General features: G+C 34.8%; 1 protein-coding gene across 1 annotated transcript; it reads left to right on the plus strand.

The window, feature by feature from the left end:
• The first annotated feature begins 19,228 nt into the window (after positions 1–19,228).
• LOC113332824 (probable small nuclear ribonucleoprotein G) lies at positions 19,229–21,090 on the plus strand. The gene is made up of 4 exons (XM_026579333.1): positions 19,229–19,357; positions 19,455–19,477; positions 20,553–20,674; positions 20,773–21,090. The coding sequence occupies exons 1-4, from the start codon at positions 19,323–19,325 to the stop codon at positions 20,833–20,835; spliced, it is 243 nt and encodes an 80-aa protein (XP_026435118.1). The 5' UTR covers positions 19,229–19,322; the 3' UTR covers positions 20,836–21,090.
• Positions 21,091–24,863: the final 3,773 nt, after the last annotated feature.

Consider the following 24,863-nt stretch of genomic DNA (forward strand, 5'->3'; position numbering starts at 1 on the left):
ACCAAACTTTAACAACACAATCTGTTATCAAAACCCTCGTAAGTTTTCATGAAGATGCATCAGAAATCTCTCAGAAGTTAATCCTTAAGACTCTTCTTTCAGAGGGTTTGATCATACCTCTATGACGATCACCAAGGGTCGTCATCACTGTCGCTACCAATCTCATCATCATCATAGTAGAAATCACGTCCATCATCACTGCTTGAAGAAAAAACAGGTCTACAACCATCATCAACATATGTATCTTCCTCTTCTTCATTGTCATGCACCTCATCAACCTCGATCACAGGATTACCATCAATTTCTTGACCAGAAATATCCTCTCCATCAGAATCAACATTTAAAGGCTCTGACATGGTTCGAGAAAACATTTATGGGTTCTTCTTCTCAGCAAGATAACATCTATACATCATATCCTCAACTTGCTTCTGCTTCACTTTATTTCTTTCATCCTTTCTTACAATTTCCTCAAAATCAAACTCACCATGAAATATTCCTTAAAACTCACCATGAAATGTTGTCCCATTGTTATCGGGAGAACTTAACATGTGTATTTCGACCAATGTCCACCATGGTTTGATGATCTTGTCTAGATAGTTCTATTTATTTTTTCTGGTCTTATAGCCTTAGTATTTCAATGTTATTCACCCTTTATAGTCTGTAGATTTTTTTCGATGTCAAAAAAGTTATAAAAGTTTATATCCACTACAAGAGATTTAAAAAATGCTACCAAAATCAATCACAAAAAGGTAAAAAATCAAGAACATATAAGTGTCCTTTTTTAATAATTATATATAAACGCCTTTGTTTCAAAGATATGAAACAAGCTAAAAAAAGGCTATTGTAAGCCGAATTTTTCCATATAAACAATGTAAAAAGTTCGTCGTAGTATAATTTCAGTCGGTTTATCAAAAAGGAAAAAATATATAAAATATATTATGATAATCAAAACATGAGGTACATTAGCTAATTTTTGTTTAACGATTCAGAATTTTATTTATTTACAGACAATACAGGAATCATGCATCGAAACGGCAAATTACAAATTAGAATTGTCTTGGCCAAATCTGACCATAATTTTTTGATGACCGTCTTATGTGATTAAAAGATTTATGAAAAAGCCCTAAAATGATAGATTTACATTTTACAACTCTCCAAACCACCGGTATGTACGGTAAAACCTAAAATGTGGATGTTTTTTTTTCTTTGAACACCATTATGTAACATGGGATTTTGTTGCCCACTCAAACTTGATGCCCCCATGTGGTTCTTACCCTGATTGCCACCTCCAAGACCGGCCATGCAGGTAGACATAACATGGGGAAACCAAATGACAATGCTAGTCTCGAAACGCTCACTGTCAAAATGAACTTACACAAAAATTTGATTCTCTTAGATTCTTCAAGAACACTATAATCTCCAGCTGCTTCACCACTATAGCATGCAATGCCTAAAAAGAAAGGAAGGTGTATTAATTCCTTAAGTTTTGAAAAAACACAAAACACGAGATCTTTGAATGACATGTACATTACCTACAAAAGAAACCCTAAGTTGAAATTTAAAACCTCCTTGAACAATACGAATGTTAAAAAAAAAGAAAAAAGAAAGAAAATAATTAAATTATCCAAAATCAAAATTGGAAAGATTTGTTGTGGAATGAAATATCTAAAATCTAAGATAATAATAATAATAATCTCTGAAAATGAGGAAGAGAAAATTCAAAGGTAAGATTATTTGCTTTTATTTTATGCTTTAGAAGAAAAAAAAAAGCCTTTTCTTTTGTTTGTTTCTCTCTTTTCTTGTTGTGGTTTGAGCATTAGGCTAGGTTAGTTAAGGCTTACGCTTTTGTTTGTTTTTGACAAATGGTTTGCGCTATAAAATATCATGTAGCGCAAATCCACTAACAGATGAAACAGGGATGTTTCCCTTATCCTTGGGTACATCCTTTATCCAGCTTCTTCTCCGGGATGTTGTTTTTATCAAGGTAGTCAATATCGGTTGTATCGGCCGATATTATATATTTTTATCGTGTATCGGGGAAAACCTTAGAAAAGACGAGGGTACCAAAATACACCATAATCTTTTTTGTTTCAACCTTTAAGTCTTTTACTGAATGTGATCGTCTATGGACAGAGTCGAGACAATACGATAATTCGGTTCACACTTCGTGTGATTGTCTGTGGATACGAGATCGAGACAATACAACAACAAGATAACTTGTGTGATTGACTATGGATACAAGATCGAGACAATACTACAACAAAGTGTGTTACTTGATAATACGTTCGGCAATAACCAAACTCTATAGGATCACTATCAAGTAATGCGGAGTTAATGTATATGTGTATTTTACTTTATTTTAATAAAATATTATAATGCGTAAACTAAAGTAAAATACACAGTAGGATTTTGTTAATGAGGAAACCGCAAATGCAGAAAAATCTCGGGACCTAGTCCAGTTTTGAATACTCTCAGAATTAAGCCGTTATATAAAATCTAATACCAAATAGTTGAGACCAAGCAGACTACCCTTAGATACTTAGATCCCTCAGTATCCATGCGCCTTCGACATCTAGATTCGTGCACGTGAATAGCAAGTCCTTTGGATCGTATTCCAAACATCAAAGGAAGAATCTATTTGGTAACCACTCTAATCAATCTTGCTACAAGATTTAGATGAGTTGTTGACAAAGACTCTTATGTTTAATCTAATAAACTCTTTTGTCTGGTTAGACCAATCTAACTATAACTACCGAAATAGTCAAGTATAAATTCACACTCAATGAATATAGATCTCAAAGAGAAATATAGAAAATGTCGATATCACGCAATTAATTAATCGAATAAATCCGATTCTAGTTGGATCCCAACCGATCAAGGTTTTTGAAAAGGCGGGGGTCTAATAATAACACCCAATATTTCGCTTAGCAATCTGTATGAACTAACTCCAATATATTTTCAACAGAATCAACTAGACAGTCAAACTCAATCTTAAGAAAAGTATATCAAAGAGTTATATCTCTGTTTCTTAAGGTAATCAGCAAATCAAACAGATGGAAATCCGTGAGTCCGATTAATATAAAAAACAACTTGGACGGTATCAAAAACCAATATCCAACTGTCAATCAATTCAATTAACAACCAAAGGTTGGATTCACAACTGATTGAACTTACACACAACCAGTGATATTTCAATTATATAGAAAATATAATGCGGAAAAGAAATAACACAGACTCCGGAAGTTTTGTTAACGAGGAAACCACAAATGCAGAAAACCCCGGGACCTAGTCCAGATTTGAACACCACACTGTATTAACCCGTAACAGACACTAGCCTACTCCAAGTTAACTTCGTACTGGAATGTAGCTGAGCCCTAACCAATCTCACATTGATCAAGGTACAGTCGTGTTCCTTATGCCTCTAGAACACGCCGGATTTTGCGCACTGATTCCCTTAGATGATCTCACCCACAACTAAGAGTTTCTACGACCCAAAGTCGAAGACTTGATAAACCAATCTGTCTCACATAGAAAAGTCTATTGAATAGATAAATATGTCTCCCAAAGATATACCTATGAGTTTTGTTTAGTCTTTTGATAAATCAAGGTGAACATGAACCAACTGATATACCGGAATCATATTCCTGAAGAACAGTCTACAAATATCAATCACCTCACAATAATCTTAATCGTATGGTAGCGAAACAAGATATTGCGGAATCACAAACGATGAGACGAAGATGTTTGTGACTACTTTTATCTTGACTATCGGAGATTAAATCTCGAGCAAATATTAGAGAAGATAGTACTCAATCACGATAGAAAACAACAAGATCAGAAGACGCAACTACAAAGAAAATAATTGGGTCTGGCTTCACAATCCCAATGAAGTGTTCAAGTCGTTAACCTACAAGGTTTTAGAAAAACCTAAGGTTAAAGGAGAATCGACTCTGGTCGCAACTAATATCACACATGAGGTGTGGGGATTAGGTTTCCAAGTTGCTAGAGTTCTCCCTTATATAGTCTTCAAATTAGGGTTTGCAATCAATGTTACCTTGGTAACAAAGCATTCAATATTCACTACTAGATGAAAACCTGATTAGACTCAAGCTAATATCTTTCAACCATTAGATCGAACTTAGCTTGTTACACACAAATGAAAAGTGACTTCATTTAGATTTGAGTAACCGTACCTAAACGTGTACACTTTTGTTGGCTCAACAATAGTTAACTGAAGTTAGCCATATGAACATTTTAATTTCAACCTTATTCATGTTAAACATAACTAGTTCAAATGACTCAAATGAAACTAGTTCTAGAGTTGTTCAATTGTTTATATTCTCATAGAAGTATACAAGACACAATTGAAGGAAAATTGTTTTTGATTCACTCGAATCAATTCATGAACATTATAGCCACGGTTCGCAAAAGATTGCATTCCTTATTATATAAATGTATTAGTTCATGAACAAACCAATTTTATAACATAACCCACTCAAGTATGCAAACGGGTACGCATACCCAAGTGGGAGGACTTGGATTGTGTTCGCCGGTATGCAAACGGGTACGCATACTCTCGTACACTTCCAAATTTCAGTTGAATCCAGTACGCGTACAGGTTCGCATACTATAGTACCCGAACTTCAACTGACTTCGCCAGTGCGCGTAAAGATACGCATACTCTAGCTCCCGGACCTTACCTGACCTCGCCAGTACACATACGGGTATGCATCCTGCATTCCGGTCTTGGATCAATACACATGAAAGTATGCATACTGTGCTTAAATCCAATTATGGTTAAGTGTTCTAAACTCCCTTTTCAATTATTGAAACATTCTAAGAAGACGACAATAGTTGTCTCACACAAATTATTAGCTTCAAAGCAATTTTCAAGTGATTGAATGATCAGTATGAAACATTCCGAGTCTACACCAAATGACTCTCTCACACAAATCATGTAAGATGTTACCAGGTGATTTTCACATAATCATGTTTTGACTTTCGTCAATAATATAAGATGAACTTGGTTAAAGCGAAAGCTTACCAACACATATTTCGATAAACATGTGAGCGAGTTATACTCAGCTCAAAATATCAAATGTGTATAATTGAAGTTTATATAGTTATACGACTTTTGTCTCAAATAGGATATAGAGTAGATAGACTTTTGAGTGATAGATGAGTTCAAGTCTCCACATAACTTTTGTTGATGAAGTTCCACAAGATCCCCTAAGTAGTTCTTCGTCTTTAGTCGATGTACGTCGTGAAGTTTAATGCTCAACTACACTTTCAATCTTAATCCGAGACTTAGCTATAAGAAGTCTAGAAATCAAGATTTATAGTTTTGGCAACAAAACTCGACAACAAGCTTGAGATAGCAACGCTTGCGAGTTCGACCGAGCAGTGCTCTAACAATCTCCCCATTTGTCAATTTTTGTGACAAAACTATCAATACATATGGATTACAAAATAAATAAACTTTGTAGCTCTCAATCCAAATGCTTGATTTTCTTGGTTCTTCAACATTACTCGAAATCTTCATTACTTCCAAGTACTCTAGTGATTCTGAATGTGTTCAACTCAGCATCATAGTTGTTGAAAATCCGTAGCTATAACAATGAGAGAACAATAGCTCTCAATCATTGTTATACATTGTCATAGTATTGTTTCACAGCATCAAAGCCCAATTGTATCACAACTTTGACAATAATACTATGGTGATATATATCACTCTCCCTTAGTCAATACTTCATCTCACATGAAAACCACTCCCCCTTACATAATGATCCGTAAACCATATATATTTGTAGTGTGAACTACACATTAATTCTCCCCTTTTTTGTCAATATAAATTGGCAAAGGTACGAAAGCTAGTGGGATCATAATAAAATTCTCATAGAGATACTTCGTTACTAAAAGAGAACATATCAACTTTATTTCGATGATTTCACATAGTCAAAACTAGTGTATTCATCAAGTAGTTTATAAAGATACAAGAAAACTCCTACAATATTCCATAGCCGCACTCCCCACAAAGATTTAGCAACTAAGCACAACTTCAATTAAGAACTCTCCCCCATAAAATTTCATTCCCGAAAGAACAACAAGAGCGACTTTACTTTCACAAGAAAAGAAGGATTTCTTTGGACATTAAAAAATCATATGAAACATGAATTTGTATCCAAAATACTCAATTAAATTAACCACAAGAGAACCCATGATTAATTTAATCGGAAATGGTCAACATAAGAGAACTTATGGAGCCATACAATACTTTCACATAGAAGTGGATCAGGGAAAGACCAATACTGCGAAATATTCAAAGATTCATTCTATTTTTCATCAATATTTGCATCAAATAGACTTAATCTTTGCAATCAAAAGTTGATCCTATCTTCATCAATATTTGCATAATTCCATGATAAGCTTAACTTTTGGCATATATGGGACAATCATAGTTCACAGACGCAAACACACATAACAAGCTGCAATATATAAAACCAAAAGATTAATACTGCAAAATCATCTTAGAAATAAACTTTAGAATTTAAATAAATAAATCTAAAAACATTGCAAGATGAAAGTTGTTGGAAATAGCTATGTGTACTCACAATAATTGTTATTACCTAGTTATCCTTCTTAAAACAAAAGAATAAAATTCTCATAAGAAGTTTCCTAGACAGAAATAAAGACAACAAGAAAAAATCAAAAGACTCCTAAACCAACAAAACCGATCATGAGCGGAAATCAAAGATCACTTCTAGAACCCCCACGAGTCTTGAGTCCTTTGAGCTTGTGATTGACATCATCCACTGCGCCTTCAGAGAAGATATCCTCATTGAGAAGATCTTTAACATGTGTCTTCATGAAAACAAGATCTGAATTAACATTTTTCAACTCAGTTATTAACACATCAAGACTCTTCATAGTATCAATGCGTTGCAGTTTTTCTTCCTCAAAGTATTTAAGAAAATCATGAACCACTTCAGCAGAAACCATATCCTCATTCTCAGCATCCTGATGAGTATATGCATAGTAGCACGAGGCTTTAGGATATTGATCATCATCTTCTACTAGGATTCTTTTCTTCTTCCCCTTGGACTCGAAACCAATACCTTTATCAAGAAAACCTCTTGCAAAACCACCAGTGCGAGAAGGTTAAGACATTCTTGACAAAACAACAAAAACCTTGAGTATGCGTACGTGACTCAATAGGTTTGGTATTTAAATGGTTTCTTAGGAAAGGTAACTTTAAGGGTTTTTAAAGACAGTTCATGACAAGTAAGTCATCGGTACCGTACGAACACAATCCGAACCCAAAGAAAAAACAAAACGAACGTACCTTTTTACAAGGCACGACAAAACAATACATTTTTGCTACGTGAAGATTTTCTTTCGCAAAATTTTGGCTCAATAAATTTTATACCTCCATAGAGAAACAATTTAGAGCACACGATTAGCAGGCAACATAGTTGCAGCAATTTTTTTTCAAGAACAAAAAAAAATCGACGAGATTCTTGAGACACAACCAATACTTAGGCAAAGCCATCTGTGGATAATAGTTCAGCTATGGATGATAAGAAAATAACTCAACTAATTAGAAAGCATTTTTGCCGAAAGTATACCCAAGTATTAACAAATCTTACTCAACAGGATTTTTATGAGTAAGCATTCAACCCTTGTGATTAATTATCATAAGTATGAGCCCTAAGATCATTAAATGAATGATGTTCACGGTTGAGTCTCTTTTTCCTCCCAATTCTAGGAAAGAATCCTTTTTGATGTGAAAAATTATCATAAAACTTGTTATCATCAAAATAGGAGACTAAGTTCGAGTCCTTACCAGAAGAAGATTGTTTGGAGGATTTTGACAGTCTGTTGATAAGATCCTTATATCCTTCAATTTTCATATTTAGGTTGTCCTTCATATCTCCATTGTTGCTTCCATCTACAGGAGCCTTTTTCATATCTTGAACATCATTCATCACATTAGGTTAAGTGGGACCTTTCTGAAATCTCCTTGAACGATTTGTACTAATGCTACAAGTGGTTCGAACGTTCGATGAGCATTATGAACTGACTTTCCTGGGAGAATTCACAAGGAGATTACTAAAACCAATAGGTTTAGACATCCGAATGTCAGTTACACCTTTGAGAATTAAATACAGGGTACGCTGAAGTTGACCAAAGTAATTGTCATTCAGCTTCAATTTGCTCTTCCGTTGAACATGTCCTTTTGAATTACAAAAAAAGACATACTTTCTGATCACTGGAGTGATTAGAGTGTGTAGCATTAGAAACATCGTTAGAAGATTTCTTCCTTCCATGAGACGAGGTAAATCCATGATTAGTGGAAGAACCAAACACTTCTTTATCAATAGGAAGGGTTTGTAGTTTAACTTATGAAGTTGTTTTTATTTGAGAAACATGATTAGACTTAGTCATGTTTTCGAATATCACAGCAGAGTCAGAAGTATTTGGTATGACAGACTCCCAAGAATGACTTTTATCTTGAATAGAGAGATTACTCAAAAGTCGTTCAATTTATAAGCATCTTCTTTGAGTTTAGCCTCGAGTAACGTTCGTGATGAACAACCTACAACATTTTCCTCACGAAGAACCCTTAGTTCGGATTCATGATTTTTCATCATACCAATCATTGTATTGACCTTGTGTTTCAGCTTGTTGATTTCAACTGCCGGATTCTAAAAAGTTTTAGAATCGCTGCACTCTCTTGGGATGCTTTCTTTTTTACTTCAGAATCAGATTCGTCAGTAAGAAAAACAGGGTAACACACATCAATACTTGTTTGTTTCATAGGAACAGAATGTTCATCTATATGTGAGATTGACAAGTCTTTCTCTTTAATAGATTTCATCGAAACAGAACTTTTGTCTCTGCTGATGTGTTTGTCAGAGAGTCATATCGCTACAAACACAGACTTATAAGGTCTTAAACGTGTTTTCCTGCTCGGATACCAATTGAAAAAACGGGGGTCTAACAACCATACCCAATACGTCGCTTAGCAATATGTATGGACTAACTACAATATACTTTCAAGAGAATCAACTAGAAAGTCAGACTCAATCTTAAGAAAAGTATATCAAAGAGTTATATCTATGTTTCTTAATGTAATCAGCAAATCAAACAGATAGAAATTCGTGAGCCTGATTAATATAAGAAACAACTTGGACGGTATCAAAAACCAATATCCAAGTGTCAATCAATTCAATCAACAACCAAAGGTTGGATTCACAATTGATTGAACTTATGCACAACCTGTGATATTTCAATTATATAGAAAACATAATGCGGAAAAGAAATAACACAAACACCAAAAGTTTTGTTAACGAGGAAACCGCAAATGCAGAAAAACCCCGGGACCTAGTCCAGATTTTAACATCGCACTGTATTAAGCTACTACAGATACTAGCCTACTTCAAGTTAACTTCGGACTGGAATGTAGTTGATCCCTAACCAATCTCACACTGATCAAGGTGCAGTCACGTTCCTTACACCTCTAGAACCACGCCGGATTCTGTGCACTTGATTCCCTTATCCCACAACTAAGAATTGCTACGACCCAAAGTCGAAGACTTGATAAACCAATATATCTCACACAGAAAATTCTATTGAATAAATAAATCTATCTCCCACAGATATACCTATGAGTTTTGTTAAGTCTTTTGATAAATCAAGGTGAACATGAACCAATTGATATACCGGACTCATATTCCCGAAGAACAACCTAGAAATATCAATCACCTCACAATAATATTAATCGTATGGTAGCGAAACAAGATATTGTGGAATCACAAACGATGAGACGAAGATGTTTGTGACTACTTTTTATCTTGCCTATCGGAGATTAAATTTCGAGCAAATCTTAGAGAAGATAGTACTCAATCACGATAGAAAACAACAAGATCAGAACATGCAACTACAGAGAAAATAGTTGGGTATGGCTTCACAATCCCAATGAAATCTTCAAGTCGTTAACCTACAGGGTTTTAGAAAAACCTAAGGTTAAAAGAGAATCGACTCTAGTCGCAACTAGTATCACACATGAGGTGTGGGGATTAGGTTTCCAAGTTGCTAGAGTTCTCCCTTATATAGTCTTCAAATCAGGGTTTGCAATCAATGTTACCTTGGTAACAAAGCATTCAATATTCACCGTTAGACGAAAACCTGATTAGACTCAAGCTAATATATTTCAACCGTTAGATCGAACTTAGCTTGTTACACACAAATGAAAAGTGACTTCATTTAGATATGAGTAACCGTACCTAAACGTGTACACTTTTGTTGGCTTAACAATAGTTAACCGAAGTTATCCATATGAACACTTTCATATCAACCTTATTCATCTTAACCATAACTAGTTCAAATGACTCAAATGAAACTAGTTCTATAGTTCTTCAATTGTTTATATTCTCATAGAAGTATACAAGACACAATTGAAGGAAAATTGATTTTGATTGACTCGAATCAATTCATGAACATTATAGCCACGGTTTGCAAAAGATTACATTCCTTATTATATAAATGTATTAGTTCATGAACAAACCGATTTTAGAACATAACCCACTCAAGTATGCAAACGGGTACGCATACCTAAGTAGCCGGACTTAGACTGTGTTCGCCAATATGCAAACGAGTACGCATACTATCGTACACTTCCAAATTCCAGTTGAATCCAGTATGTGTACAAGTACGCATACTATAGTCACCGGACTTCAACTGCCTTCGCCAATACACGTACAAGTACGCATACTCTAGCTCCCGAACTTTATCTGACCTCACCAGTACGCATACGGGTATGATACTGCATTCCGGTCTTGGATCAACACATATGCAAGTACGCATACTGTGCTTAAATCCAATTATGGTTAAGTGTTCTAAACTCCCTTTTCAATCATTGAAACATTCTTAGAAGAAGACAATAGCTGTCTCACACAAACTATTAGCTTCAAAGAAATTTTTAAGTGATTGAATTATCAATACGAAACATTATGAGTCTACATCAAATTACTGTCTCACACAAATCATGTAAGATGTTACCAGGTGATTTTCACATGATCACCTTTTGACTTTCGTCAAGAATATAAGATGAACTTGGTTAAAGAGAAAGCTTACCAACACATATTTCGATAAATATGTAAGCGAGTTAAACTCAGCTCGAAATATCAAATGTGTATAATTGAAGTCTATACAATTATATGACTTTTGTCTCAAATAGGAGATAGACTAGATATACTTTTGAGTGATAAATGAGTTCAAGTCTCCACATACCTTTTGTTGATGAAGTTCCACAATCTCCCCTTAGTAGTTCTTCGTCTTTAGTCGAAGAACGTCGTGAAGTCTATTGCTCAACTACACTTCCTATCCTAATCCGAGACTTAGCTATAAGTATACTAGAATTCAAGATTTATAGTTTTGGAAACTAAACTTGACAACAAGCTTGAGATAGCAACGCTTGAGAGTTCGACCGAGCAGTGCTCTAACAGTTTGTGCACACAATTCACAAGATACAAAAACTAATAAGTAATCTTCTTCGTCTCCAAATCTTCTTTTATCTTCAATAACCTGCACAACACCATTTGAATCTCTTGTGATTAATCACGCACAGAGTGGAGTCTGTTAATAATGGATTATCACAAGATGTCTTTAGATCTAACAACACTTCTAAAGATTTTGTCGATACCTTGATCTAGTTTGAGTGAATCTTATATCAGAAGAGAAGATTCTCAAGCATAAACAAACTAGGTGCAATCAAAGTTTCAACAACCGTTAGTCAATCAAATCAATCGACAACTAATAATACTGCAATTATCTAGTTTCCCACCAACGGTACTCGTAGAGTTTCTTGATCCCAAAAAAGTCTTTACACGAGCGGTCGTAAGAGATTTCACCTAATTAGGATACTTTCCTCTCTGAATAGACGGCTCCACTAGAAATAACAAGAAATGAAGTTTGCCTGGCTCTTAGGATAGTTTGCTAGAAATGCAAACTTAGGTATTTATAGACCAAGGATGTTTGGACAACAAGGAATTTCCAAAACCGAAGATATTCTCAACATATGGAAACACTTGTGATCGATCACACCAGTTACTAGGATCGGTTACACCATTTACAAGGATCTGTTCCATCTACACATGGTATTACTTGTGATCGGTCACACCAGTTACCAGGACTGGTTACACCAATTACGAGGACTCAGAAAACACTTATGATCAGTCACACCAGTTACTAGGATCGGTCACACCAATTACAAGGATCGATCATACCATCACATGGTAATTACTTAGGATCGGTTACACCAATTATCAAAACCAATCATACCAAATCATAAGTCTATGCATTGTGATTAGTTATACCAAGATACATAATCTGAGTTAAGATCGGTTCTACTAACTCATACATATTGGTCATCCAAAGATTTGCAATGAATATCCAGACCAATAATCCTATTGATTTCCCATTCGATTGACAAAACAAGTTCATGAATGTACTTCCTTTAGATAAATGTAAAACATTGTTTCCTAGGATGAAATCTTCACCATAACCCATACACATAATCATAACAATATATACAAGATTATGTGGATGTCATATTTACGAAGTTCAAAAGATAAGTGCTATAGTCCGTGGTATAATTCCTTAATACTATGATCAACCACACCCAATATTTAATTTAGGCAATCTGTATAGACTAACTCCAATATAATTCCAAGAGAATCAACCAGATAGTCAGACTCAATCAAGAAAAATATATCCAAGAGTTGTATCTCTGGATCTCAATGTAATCAGAAAATCAAACAGATAGAAATCCGCGAGCCCGATTATTATGAGAAACAACTTAAACGGTACCAAAGACCAACGTTCAAGTGTCAATCAATTTCAATCAACAACCAAAGGTTGGATTTACCAATTTATTGAACTACGCACAACCTGTGATATTTCAATTATATAAACAAATATAATACGGAAAAGAAATAACACATACACCAGAAGTTTTGTTAACGAGGAAACCGAAAATGCAGAAAAACCCCGGGACTTAGTTCAGATTTGAACACCATACTGTATTAAGACGTTGCAGACTCTAGCCTACTACAAGTTAACTTCGGACTGGAATGTAGTTGATCCCTAACCAATCTCACACTGATTAAGGTATAATCGCGTTCCTTACGTCTCTAAATCCCAGCAGGACTCTACGCACTTGATTCCCTTAGCTGATCTCACCCACAACTAAGAGTTTCTACGACCCAAAGTCGAAGACTTGATAAACAAATATGTCTCACACAGAAAAGTCTATTTTGATAGATGAATCTGTCTCCCACAGAAATACCTACGAAGTTTGTTCCGTCTTTTGATAAATCAAGGTGAACATGAACCAATTGATAATCCGGTCTTATATTCCCAAAGAACATCCTAGAAATATCAATCACCTCACAATAACTTAACTATATGGTAGTAGAACAAGTTATTGTGAAATCACAAAGAATGAGACAAAGAGCTTTGTGATTACTTTTTATAGTTTACCTATCGGAGATGAATCTCGAGAAAATCTTAGAGAAGATAGTACTCAATAAGATAGAACAAGTAAGATCAGAACACGCAACTACAGAGAAAATAGTTGGGTCTGGCTTCAGAATCCCAATGAAGTCTTTAAGTCGTGAACCTATAATGGTTTTAGGAAAAACCTAGGTTAAAGGAGAATCGACTCTAGTCGCAACTAGCATCACATAGGAGGTGTGGGAATTAGATTTCCCAGTTTCTAGAGTTCTCCCTTACATAGTCTTCAAATCAGGGTTTGATAACTTTGGAACAAAGCAATCAACATTCACCGTTAGATGAAACCTGTTTCAAGATTAAAATTAATATCTTTCCATTGTTAGATGGTCTTAGATTGTTACACACAAATAAAATATACCTTCATTTAGATATAGGCAACCGTAGCTAAACGTATATTGAGTTGGCTCAATAACAGTTAACCGAAGTTAGCCATATGAACACATTTGTATTAACCATGTTCTTAATACTTATAGATCAATTGATAATCAAATGAATCTAGTTGTGTTACTCATAGAGTTGTTCAATTGTTTATATTCTCATAGAAGTATACAAGACACAATTGAACCAAAATCAGATTGATTCAAAAGAATCAGTTCATGAACATTTTAACCACGGTTTTAAAGATTGCATTCCTTAATATATAAATATATTTGTTCATGAGTATGAAATCATATTTAACTGATTTTAGAACTTGAACTACTTAAGTTTGCAAACGGGTACGCAAACTCAAGTTCCGGACATTGGTCACGAGCCGATAATTTGCAAACGGGTACGCAAACGTTAGCTCCGGAACGAACTCAGTTGAAACCGTTTGCGAACGGGTACGCAAACTTGGTTCCCGGACTTCAACAGTTAAATCATTTTGCGAACGGGTATGCAAACTTAAGTACCCTGACTTAAACAGTTAAATATGTTTGCGAACGGGTATCCAAACTTAACTTCCGGTCTTGAATTCCAACAAAATAGTTCGCACACTTAGTACACAAACCGTAATGTATCCAAACATGGGTTTTAGCTCTTAACTCCCATTTCAATCATTGAAACATTCTTAGAATACGACAATAGATGTCTCACACAAACTATTAGATTATAAGCAATTTTCAAGTGATTGAATGATCAATACGAAACATTCCGAGTCTACCTCAAATGACTATCTCACACAAATCATTTAAGATGTTACCAGGTGATTTTCACATGATCATCTTTTGACTTTCGTCAAGAATAATGATGAACGTAGTTAAAGCAAAAAGCTTTTCAACACATATTTCGAGAAAGATATAAGCGAGTTAAACTCAGCTTGAAATATCAAATGTGTATAATGTAAAGTTTATATAGCTATACCACTTTGTCTCGATAGGAGATAAAATATAATATACTTATGAGTGATAGATGAGTTCAAGCCTACACATACCTTTTGTTGATGAAGTTCCACAAGCTCCCCTTAGTAGTTCTTCGTTTTCAATCGATGAACGTTGTGAAGTCTAAAGCTCAACTACACATTTTATCCTAATCCAAGACATAGTTATAAGTAGACTACAAATCAAGTCTTATAGTTCTGACAACAAACTTGACAAACAAGCTTGAGGTAACAACGCTTGTGAGTTCGACCGAGTAGTGCTCTAACACTATTATGATCATGTTACATCATTAGAGTATTATACAATATGTACAAAATATACAGCTTCACATTTATGTTTTCAATATAGCACGACTTGAAAGATACGTTAGGATTGAAACATGTCAAGTCAATATTACTAACCTCAAGTGGAAGGATGATGTCGTCGTTGTAGTTCGTTACTTCTTCACCTTCTTCAGGTCTTCAGAGTAATATTTGTATGTCTCAACATTCCTAGACTTTTTAGTCTAACCTAAACGAACTAGACTCTAGTATTTAATCAAGCGACTCTCGATGAGTTTTTATACTAAAATATGACAACCAAACTTGACATACCAACGCTCGGTGAGTTCAACTGAGCTATTCTCTAACAACCTTTATGATATCTAAAATATCGGCGATACAAGGACTGAACGATAAAAATGCTCATATCGGCCGGTACAAATCGATATATCGGGTTCACTGTTACGCTGGTAATATCGGTAAGGTTAATTTGGTAGAATAAATAATTTAGATCTGAAAATTTGTCAACTGAACCCTTCTTACGGATCATCTCCTTCTTTTATACCCTTTAATTTGTATTATAAAGCTTTTAATCTTGAGAATTAATGCATTACATGACACCGTTTTTTTTAGATTGGAACAATTATAAATATTTAAAATTTTATTCTTAATATTCTTAATGTTGTATCACTGATAAAAACCGATATAATCTTTTGTATAGGTGTATAGGATCCGTCTGATACGACACCGATACACGATATTAACTATTTTGGTTTTTACCCCAATGCATCCCCTATCCCTAATCCTCAAATACATCCCAATTTTATTTTATGATTACATGATTAACAGACAATCAAATTCTCTTTCTCTTGAAAAATATTTGTCAATCACCATGATTTCATTTTTTATTTCTCTAGGGTAAGAAAATGTTGTATATTCCATGCACCTTGTAAGAGATGGTCTAATCGAAGTAGGAGGAGGGAGAGTTGGGGCATAGCCAATACTTCTGATATGGGCTTGGTTTGTAGTTGTTTTTGGATCATGCATTATATTATTAATTAGCTGATGATAAGTATTGATTAGGTAATTTGGGTTAGGCTTCGAATTTGGTTGATTGAAAAGGTCTTTTTCAATGAGTTTTTTTTCGTTGATGATTGATTTCCCATGAATCCATTCTTTTTCATCTTGTTGATGTTCTTGTATGAAAACTAAAACTTCTTGTTTATTGACTTGAAGATTGGTTTTAACTTGCACTAGAATTGATTTGTTGGATGTGAGCAGAGATGGGTTTTTTATTGGTTTTATCATTTTTGGACGAAGAGGAGCGAAGAACCTGTTCTGATATTGGCTTGGGTGAAAATATGATGACGTGACTATAGACCCCCATTGTTGATATAACATTGAATTCTCGATAAAAGAGACAACACCCCATATTAAATAATAAAAGTGGAAATATAAAGTTTTTTTTTTTAATGGTTTGGAACAATGGTCTTGGAATACATCCTTAATGTTAGAGCATTGCTCGGTCGAACTCACAAATGTTGCTATCTCAAGCTTGTTGTCAAATTTAGTTGATAAAAAAATTATATCTTAATTTCTAATCTACATTTAGTCAAGTCTCAGATTAAGATTAGAAGTGTGTAGTTGAGTATTAGATATCACTGCGTTCTATCATTTGAATGCGAAGATCAACTGAAGTTTGGAGAACTTCATCGACAAAAGGTACGTGAAGACTGAACCAACCTATTACTCAAGTATTCTCCTTTCTATCTATGAGTAAGTCGCATGACTAAGTGAACTTTGTAGTGCACAATATAAATTTTGAGTCGAGTTTATCTTGTTAATTATTCTCGAAATATGAATGACTAACTTTAAGAACATTTGTTCAAAACTTGATGAATTTAATTAAGAAAAATTTATTCTTTATGACCTAGATCATGATTCAAGTTAATCATTTAAAAATAGTCTGAAACAATGATATGTGTCATTGATGTTATTCGGGAATGTTTCAAATCGATTATTAGAGAGATATAGAACTACTATAAATCTAGTTACATGGCAGTACGGATACCAGTTCTGGCGTAAATGTTATAGGTACGGAGCCGTAGTATACGTACCGACGTAGATATAGTTCGACAATGACGTTTGGTACATATACTCATTATATACTGAAAAGTTCTGTTGGCTAGTGAACTCAGGAAGCTACACATTCCTAGTATACATACCAAAAGTTCCTGAGTGTTTCTGTCTGAAGGGTATACATACCCGGTGTACATATCATGAAAAAAATAACTCACGAACTGGAAGTAAGTACACGTACTAGTACACATACTTACCCAGTCGAATATTTTCAGATGCATCAGAATTATTTTTATGAGAACATCATCATTTGGAATTACTCTCTAAAACATCCTAGACATATTTGATGACATTATAACCTATGGTTGTGACTCAATATTAAAGTTTAAAAGTGTTATATGAAAATGGTTAAGCTTATACTTCGTCTGACTAGTTTCGACTAACATGTCCTTTCATGAACAAGTCCTTATATACGGATCGGTTATGGTTCATCCTAACCAGAGTGTATATTTTGTTATTTTTATCTCAAGTCGACTTTCCATCTAACGGTGGAAATATATTGCCTGATTCCAAAGCTACCTTAGCTTAAATCTAAAGCAACCTTCGATCTTGAAAGTCTATAAAAGGAGAACCTCAAGCAATTGAGATCTTTGACTCCTTAACACTCTTGTTATGTTTCCTAGTCGTAAACTAGAGTCGTCCTCTCCTTTAAACCTTTTTAGGTTTAGCGACTAAAAAGACTTCGCTTAGGGATTCGTGAAGCCGGGTCCGACTATCTTTATCTTGGTAGTTTGTGTATCCTGATCTTGATACTGATTGTTGAGTCTCACTCCGATCAGGTAAGATCGATAGAAATTCTTTGTCTTGGTCTTTGTGATTCCACAACTTAATTCCTCTATAACGATTCTTTGTTTAGTTGTGAGGTAAATAATAATCTAGGCTGCTCTTCGGGAGTCATAAGTCCGGATTTTGAGGTTTTCTAGACCTAGTCTACTGGAAACGATCTTCTCTCTCACCTTGATCTAACAATCAGAACGAAAATCACATATAGGCTTTTGTGGGAGGAAGATTGGTTTAAATTATTCACTTAGGTTGAAGCAACTTTTACGTTGTAAAGGAACTCAGCTAAGATAATCAATTGCACAGAGTCTTGCGAGATTCAAGAGGCGCAAGGAGCGCGACTGTAACTGAATTACTGTGACGGTGGATTCGGTGTCAACTATATTCCAGTACGAAGTATTGATAGTAGGCTAGAGTCTGTAGCGGCTTAATACACTTTGGTGTTCAAGTCTGGACTAGGTCCCGAGGTTTTGCTGCATTTGCGGTTTCCTCGCTCACAAAATTTCTGGTGGATGTGTTATTTATTTTCCACATTATATTGTTAATTTATATAATTGAATTATCACAGGTTGTACGTAAAATCAATCAAAGTAGATACGTCCATCTTAATTGTTGGATACAACTTAATTGATCTTGGATATTGATCTTTGGTAACGTCCAAGTACTCTCACGATATAATTAGGTTCACGGACTTGTTTCCGTTTACATATTGATTGTGAGAGAAAGAGATATAAACTCTTCATATAATTCCTGATTGAGATTCATTAAGTTGTAACTGTCGGAATTGTATTTGAGTTTAGTCCATATGGGTTGCCTACGAAAAAATTGGTGGTGTATTTTGGTATCCGTATTTTCATTTTAACTCCTTAAGGAGTTGTTTCTGGCAATTAGGGGTTCGAACCATCAGACCAGTTAAATGCAAACCACTTTTCTTTGTAAGCAGCGCAAACCATTTTGTCTTGTTTTTTTTTTTTTTTTTTTTTTTTTTTTTTGGTTTCAGCATTGGGCTAGTTTAGTTAAGGCTTACGCTAAACGTTGGTAATATGATAGGCCCATTAAGGAAAATGGTCTTGAGTATATATAAAACGAGCAGTCGCTGATAGACATCTCTTTTCTTATAACAGTAGTACTCGAGACACGCACAAACTCAGGGTTTTTAGGGTTTCGAAAACGAAATCGTTCCTCTCAACTCATCTTCTCCTCCGTCACCATGAGTAGATCCGGTCAGCCTCCAGATTTGAAAAAGTAAGTCTCTCACTGACTCTATGATCTTCTTTTTATGTTCTATCTTTATATGGTTTCTAGGGTTTTAATTTGGGTTTTTTCTGTTTGCTGGTAACAGGTACATGGACAAGCAGCTTCAAAGTAAGTTTCTCGTTTTGGATTCACTATTTATTTTATTTTTTACCTCAAGAGTTGGAGTTTATGAATTATGATTAGTTCTCATTACTAGGGATTATTTTGTTTTTGGGGTAGATTTAATTAGTTATGTGTTTATATTTTATTTAAGGATTTAGGTTAATCATTAATAAGGGTTTATCTTAAATTTTGCGGTCTTTCAGATAAGCATACATCAGGTCTATATTTTCTGTTTGGGTTTAAGACCTGTAATTTTACATTTGAACAAACCATGCGGGGTTTCTTTTAATATTTCTCCATTAGAATTACTCATACTCATTTGTTTGCGATGCACATTTGATAGTTGTTAATTAGTTTGATGAGTTTCTGCTGTATTGTTAGTGGAACATCGATTATCCATATCCAGAGAAATATATGTAGTGTTTGAACTATATAACATAATAAAGTAGAAACAACACTTCCATAATCACAATGTATCTACACTTTTTTTTCCTTCGTCATCTGCCTATTTCTTAGTTGCCTAGGTTCTTTCAGATATCTACAGCAATGCTTACTTATATCCTGACTTGACACTCATCATCAGGCTATTAAGGTGGATGCTAACCACTTAGTTCTGCATTTGCATAATGGTCTCTTGATGCTTTCCACTGTAACATAACATAAAAATGTGCTCTACCCGATGTTTTGACCCTTAAGCGTGACTATCCATACCAACTTTTTATGGTAACAATTAGGGTCCAAGCAGCATCATTTGGCAAATTGTCTAATGAGTAGGTGTGGTCATGGAGATTTTCATCTAATCATGTTTGAGACCGTGGATGGGTATGTTAGAACGCAGATAACAAAGTAAGCCCGTAGTTTCTGGCAGCCCATGGCTGTCCGCCGTTTGCAAGTCTCCCATTGTTATCAAGTGTTGTAGTTGGTAATATGACCTTGGTTTAGTTTAGGAGTCAGTTCTGAATACCAACTATTATTTTGGCTTATCGTTTGGTGTAATGTTGGTTGTGGTTGTTACTTTTATTTATATTACAGAACAAAAATATGAAAATCACTATACTTAACCCATGATTTTGTTCTGCAGTTAAGCTGAATGCTAACCGTGTTGTGGTCGGGACTCTTCGTGGGTTTGACCAGTTCATGAATCTCGTGGTCGATAATACTGTTGAGATGAACGGAAATGACAAAAACGACATTGGCATGGTGGTGGGTGTCTCAACTCTTACTTTGATATATTTTTATTAACCACTGATTGGTTTTGAGTTTGTAACTGAAGATCTTCTTGATATTGTCTTATGGAACAGGTAATCAGAGGAAACAGCGTGGTTATGATTGAAGCTTTGGAGCCTGTTAGTAAAGCACAGTAGTTAATCAGTAGCTTTGGTTATGATAAACTGTATCTATAAGCACACTTGTCGTCCGCTAGCAATTTAGCATGTAGCTCTTTGACACTGACTTCTCACTAATGATAGCTGCTGCCTGCTGATGATGTTCGATCAATGAACATACTGATGCCCAACTCCTTACTGCTGGTTAATTAAGTTTCAACATGTAATTGAGTAGGTTTATTTCACTAATGATCATGTTGTGTCGGGTCTTACATCATAATCCACAGTGGGTAATTAATCATAATCCATTTCCAATATCTTATTGTGGTACTTACTCCTGCATTAGGTGACCGCAGCTAATCAAAGCTTAAGTGGAGAAAATAAAGTGGATATAGCATTTGCACATGGTTAGGAAGTTGAAACCTCCTAACGTACTCCGTGATGAAAGAACTTTACAGGGGCTAGTCAAACGAGATTTCTATGGACTTCCATAGATTTCTAATTTGAGTGACTTTCGGAGATTCTCTGAAAATCTAGAGACTTTTAGGGACTCTCTGAGAGTATTTTATGGAGTCTTTGTGACTCTATGAGAGTATTTTAGGGAGTCTTTGTGACTTGTTGAGATAAAAAAAATATATTTGTAAAGAATCTTTGTGGCTCTTGGAGACAAAAAACGTATAATATCCCTTAAAAATATTCAATACGTCTACAATTTTTTACTATCCACGTTACAATGTTTATTAACGTACCATGAATACCTAACGAAAATGCTTCAAAAAAAAAGAAAAAAAAAACTAATGAAATATGTGACCATTTTCAAAATAAATCTCGTTGTTGTCTTGTGCCTAAAAAAACCCTAATGAAATATGTGACCAATTTTTTGATGTGTATGGGTTAGATATATGGAACACAAAAATTTCTATGTGTAGTAACTAATCTTGCATATTTCCAAGTCTCTTAAAATATTTCCCATATTTTCAAGTCTCTCAAAATATCACATCTCAAGGAGAGATTTCAACTATGCCTATTTTCATTAAAAAAGTCTCCACAAATCTCTAAAAATTACAAATCAATGACTTTCAATTCTTTTTTGAATAACAAGGGTGTTGAAGTGACTCTTACAAAATCTTAATCCAATAACATGGAGTTCTAGAGAATTTAAATGACTTGAAAAAAGTCTCCAACCAATAACAAGAGACATTGGGAGACTCTCCAAAAATCTTTATTGATTAACAATAGATTTGAGAACTCTCCCAAAATCATTTGAAATCTTGTTTGACTACCCCCAGTTATTTACCAAGGGGTGAAGCCTAAATGAACCTCAAAGTGCAGCAATTCCATCCATAGTGTGGGATGATGTCTAAATATAGTTTGCCGCCTACACCTCCTACAGGGTAGTTGATTCCCTTAAAGTGGTTGTCACAAAACTGAGAGAGTAGATGTTTTTCTTTTTTTTAGATAGACAAAGAACCCTTTCATTAATGGAAATTCGCAAATAATAGAATATAAAGTAACAAGAACATACCGTAAAAGTACAATACCGAGAAATCCGACAAGAGAAAGAGAAGGATTATCGGAGTAAGACAAATACAAGCATGAGTAAGATCCGATTAAATCGGAGGAAGAAAGGTTTTTCTCGGAAGTAAATTCCAACCATTTACAGTAGAACTTCGATAAATTAATTACTTCGCTAAAATAATAAAATTTTCTGGTCCTAATAAAATTCTCTGGTTCCAACTAGGCTCGGATAAGATAAATTTTAACTCGATAAATTAATAACTTCACTAAAATAGTAATTTTGTTTGGTCCCGACGCTATTAATTTATCGAAGTTTTACTGTGGTTTGTTTTTCTTTTTTAGAAAGATATGCTCCCAAAATAGGAGTGATTTTCTCAAATCTGTTGTAACTAGTGATGAAGCTACCGTCGTCAACCGATGAAGATGAAGATTTCGTCGTTGGAGAGCATCACTATCGATCTTGGAACCCAACCCAATAACCAAGGACCGCCATTAAAGCGAAGATAAACCTCAAAAGAGTAGATAAAACCACCATAATGGTGTAGATAAGTAGAAAACATAATAAAAATTAAGCTAAAACTACTAACTAACCTAGAAAACAAGCAATAATGAAGAAATATGCTCAGATCCGATCCAAAATGGACCAGATCTGAGCAGAGAAGGGTTTTTCTTGATGGTGTTATTGAAGAAGAAGAAGAAGGGGTGAGAGAGAGAGGAGAGAGAAAGAAAAATTGAGTTGTGGCGAAGAAAAAAAATGCAGAGTAGATGTTGATTCCCGTGAAACATACTTAGTTCTTTTCCCTGGATGTAGGTCTAAAGTAAGTTCGATCTTTGTGTGCTCTATTGTTTTATGTTCAACCCTGGTCTGAAAACCTAGAACACCATTGTATGTGTTGTTAACTATGCAACAGTTACATTAGACCACGGAGACAAATGGATATCTGGTCTCAATTTTCTGAGGAGCAACCGTCCTGAGATTTAAGTTTTTACATTTTAGAATTATAATGTATTATTTACAAATAATCTATCACCCCAACATGTGAAACGACCATCAATTTTGAAGATACAAAAATGATATTACAAAAGAAAAAAAAAAACAGCAGTTTATTGTATATTGTGTTAGATGTTGTCGATGTTTTTAGGAAGGTTTCTAGAATAATCTAGAATCATCTAGGTGTAAAACTAGAGGTTTCCTATTTTGGTTAACCAAAGGTTTCCTTACTTAGCTTTGTCTTGGGTTTCCTAGTATAACTCATATATTTGGAAGCCAAGTTTGTAGTAACCTATATAAATAGGCGTATAAGTTTTAAGGAAAACACACAACACAATTAGAGAGAGTACTTACAATCAAAGAATTTTAGGGTTTATAATTATTTTGGTGTTTGTGAACAGCATCGGGCTGGTCATAGTTAGTTGATTGTTTCAGCAATCGTTGGGGTTTAATTATCCATAATTTGTTCTATAATAAGAGTTGATCGTAGTCGTTTGTAGACGTAGGCACATTGCTGACCACGTTAAATCTTGTGTCTTTCTTGTTTCGTTTAGTGCATCTTATTTCTGTTTTCTTTAGTTCTACATTGATCCAAAGAATTACTAATGTCTTGTGGAGGACTTAATCCTTACAAGTGGTGCGGTGACCATGGAGAAGATCATAGTTAAAAGTGAATATGTATGGTTCTAAATCAAGTAGATTTTTGAAGGTGCATGGATTTGATATTATCAAGTTCAATGGGAAGAATAATTTCACATCATGGCAAACTGATATAAAAGATATTCTTGTTAGTGTGAAAAAATCAAAGCAATCAAGGTGAAGCCAACGGTGTTTCCAAAGGATTGGACCAATGAGAGGTGGGTTGACCTTGATTTGGAGGCGTGTTCAACTATTCGTTTATGTTTGTCAAGGGATATCAGTCATAACTTTTCGAGAGAAATCTCCGCAAAGGCGTGTTAGAGCATTGCTCGGTCGAACTCGCATGCGTTTCTATCTCAAGCATGTTTGTCAAGTTTAGTTGTCAAAACTATATGTCTTGATTTCTAGACTACTTATAGCTAAGTCTCGGTTTAGGACAGTTTAGTGTAGTTGAGCTCCAGACTCCATGGCGATCATCTTACGAAGACGAAGAACTACTCAAGGAACCAGTGGAACTTCATCCAACTAAAAGGTATGTGGATATTTGAACTTATCTATCACTCAAAAGTCTATCTACTTTATCTCCTACTCTTGAGACAAAGTCGTATAAGTGTGATAGTTTTCATACATACACATTATCTATTTCGAGCCGAGTTTACTCGCCTGTCTTTTTCTCGAAATATGTGTTTGAAAGCTTTCGCTTTAACCACTATCTCATCTTAACCCGTGACGAAAGTCATGACGACGTTTCAATTTGAAAATAGCTTTGATGACGATAGTTGTGAATAACGACTGTTATAACATTGTAGAAGAATGTTTCAATGATTGAAATGTAGAGTTGAGATTACGTAACCAACTATGGATATAAGCATATATAGTGTGTTCGCACATTAGTGTATAAATCCATGTGCCGGAAACC

Source organism: Papaver somniferum, chromosome 1, assembly GCF_003573695.1.
Source record: "Papaver somniferum cultivar HN1 chromosome 1, ASM357369v1, whole genome shotgun sequence".
NCBI classification, from domain to species: Eukaryota; Viridiplantae; Streptophyta; class Magnoliopsida; order Ranunculales; family Papaveraceae; genus Papaver; species Papaver somniferum.

Coding starts and splice junctions, on each gene's coding strand:
- LOC113332824 (XM_026579333.1), top strand. CDS start 19,323: ATGAGTAGATCCGGTCAGCCTCCAGATTTGAAAAA. Junction 19,478..20,552: donor CATGGACAAGCAGCTTCAAA/GTAAGTTTCTCG, acceptor TTTGTTCTGCAG/TTAAGCTGAATGCTAACCGT. Junction 20,675..20,772: donor AAAACGACATTGGCATGGTG/GTGGGTGTCTCA, acceptor CTTATGGAACAG/GTAATCAGAGGAAACAGCGT.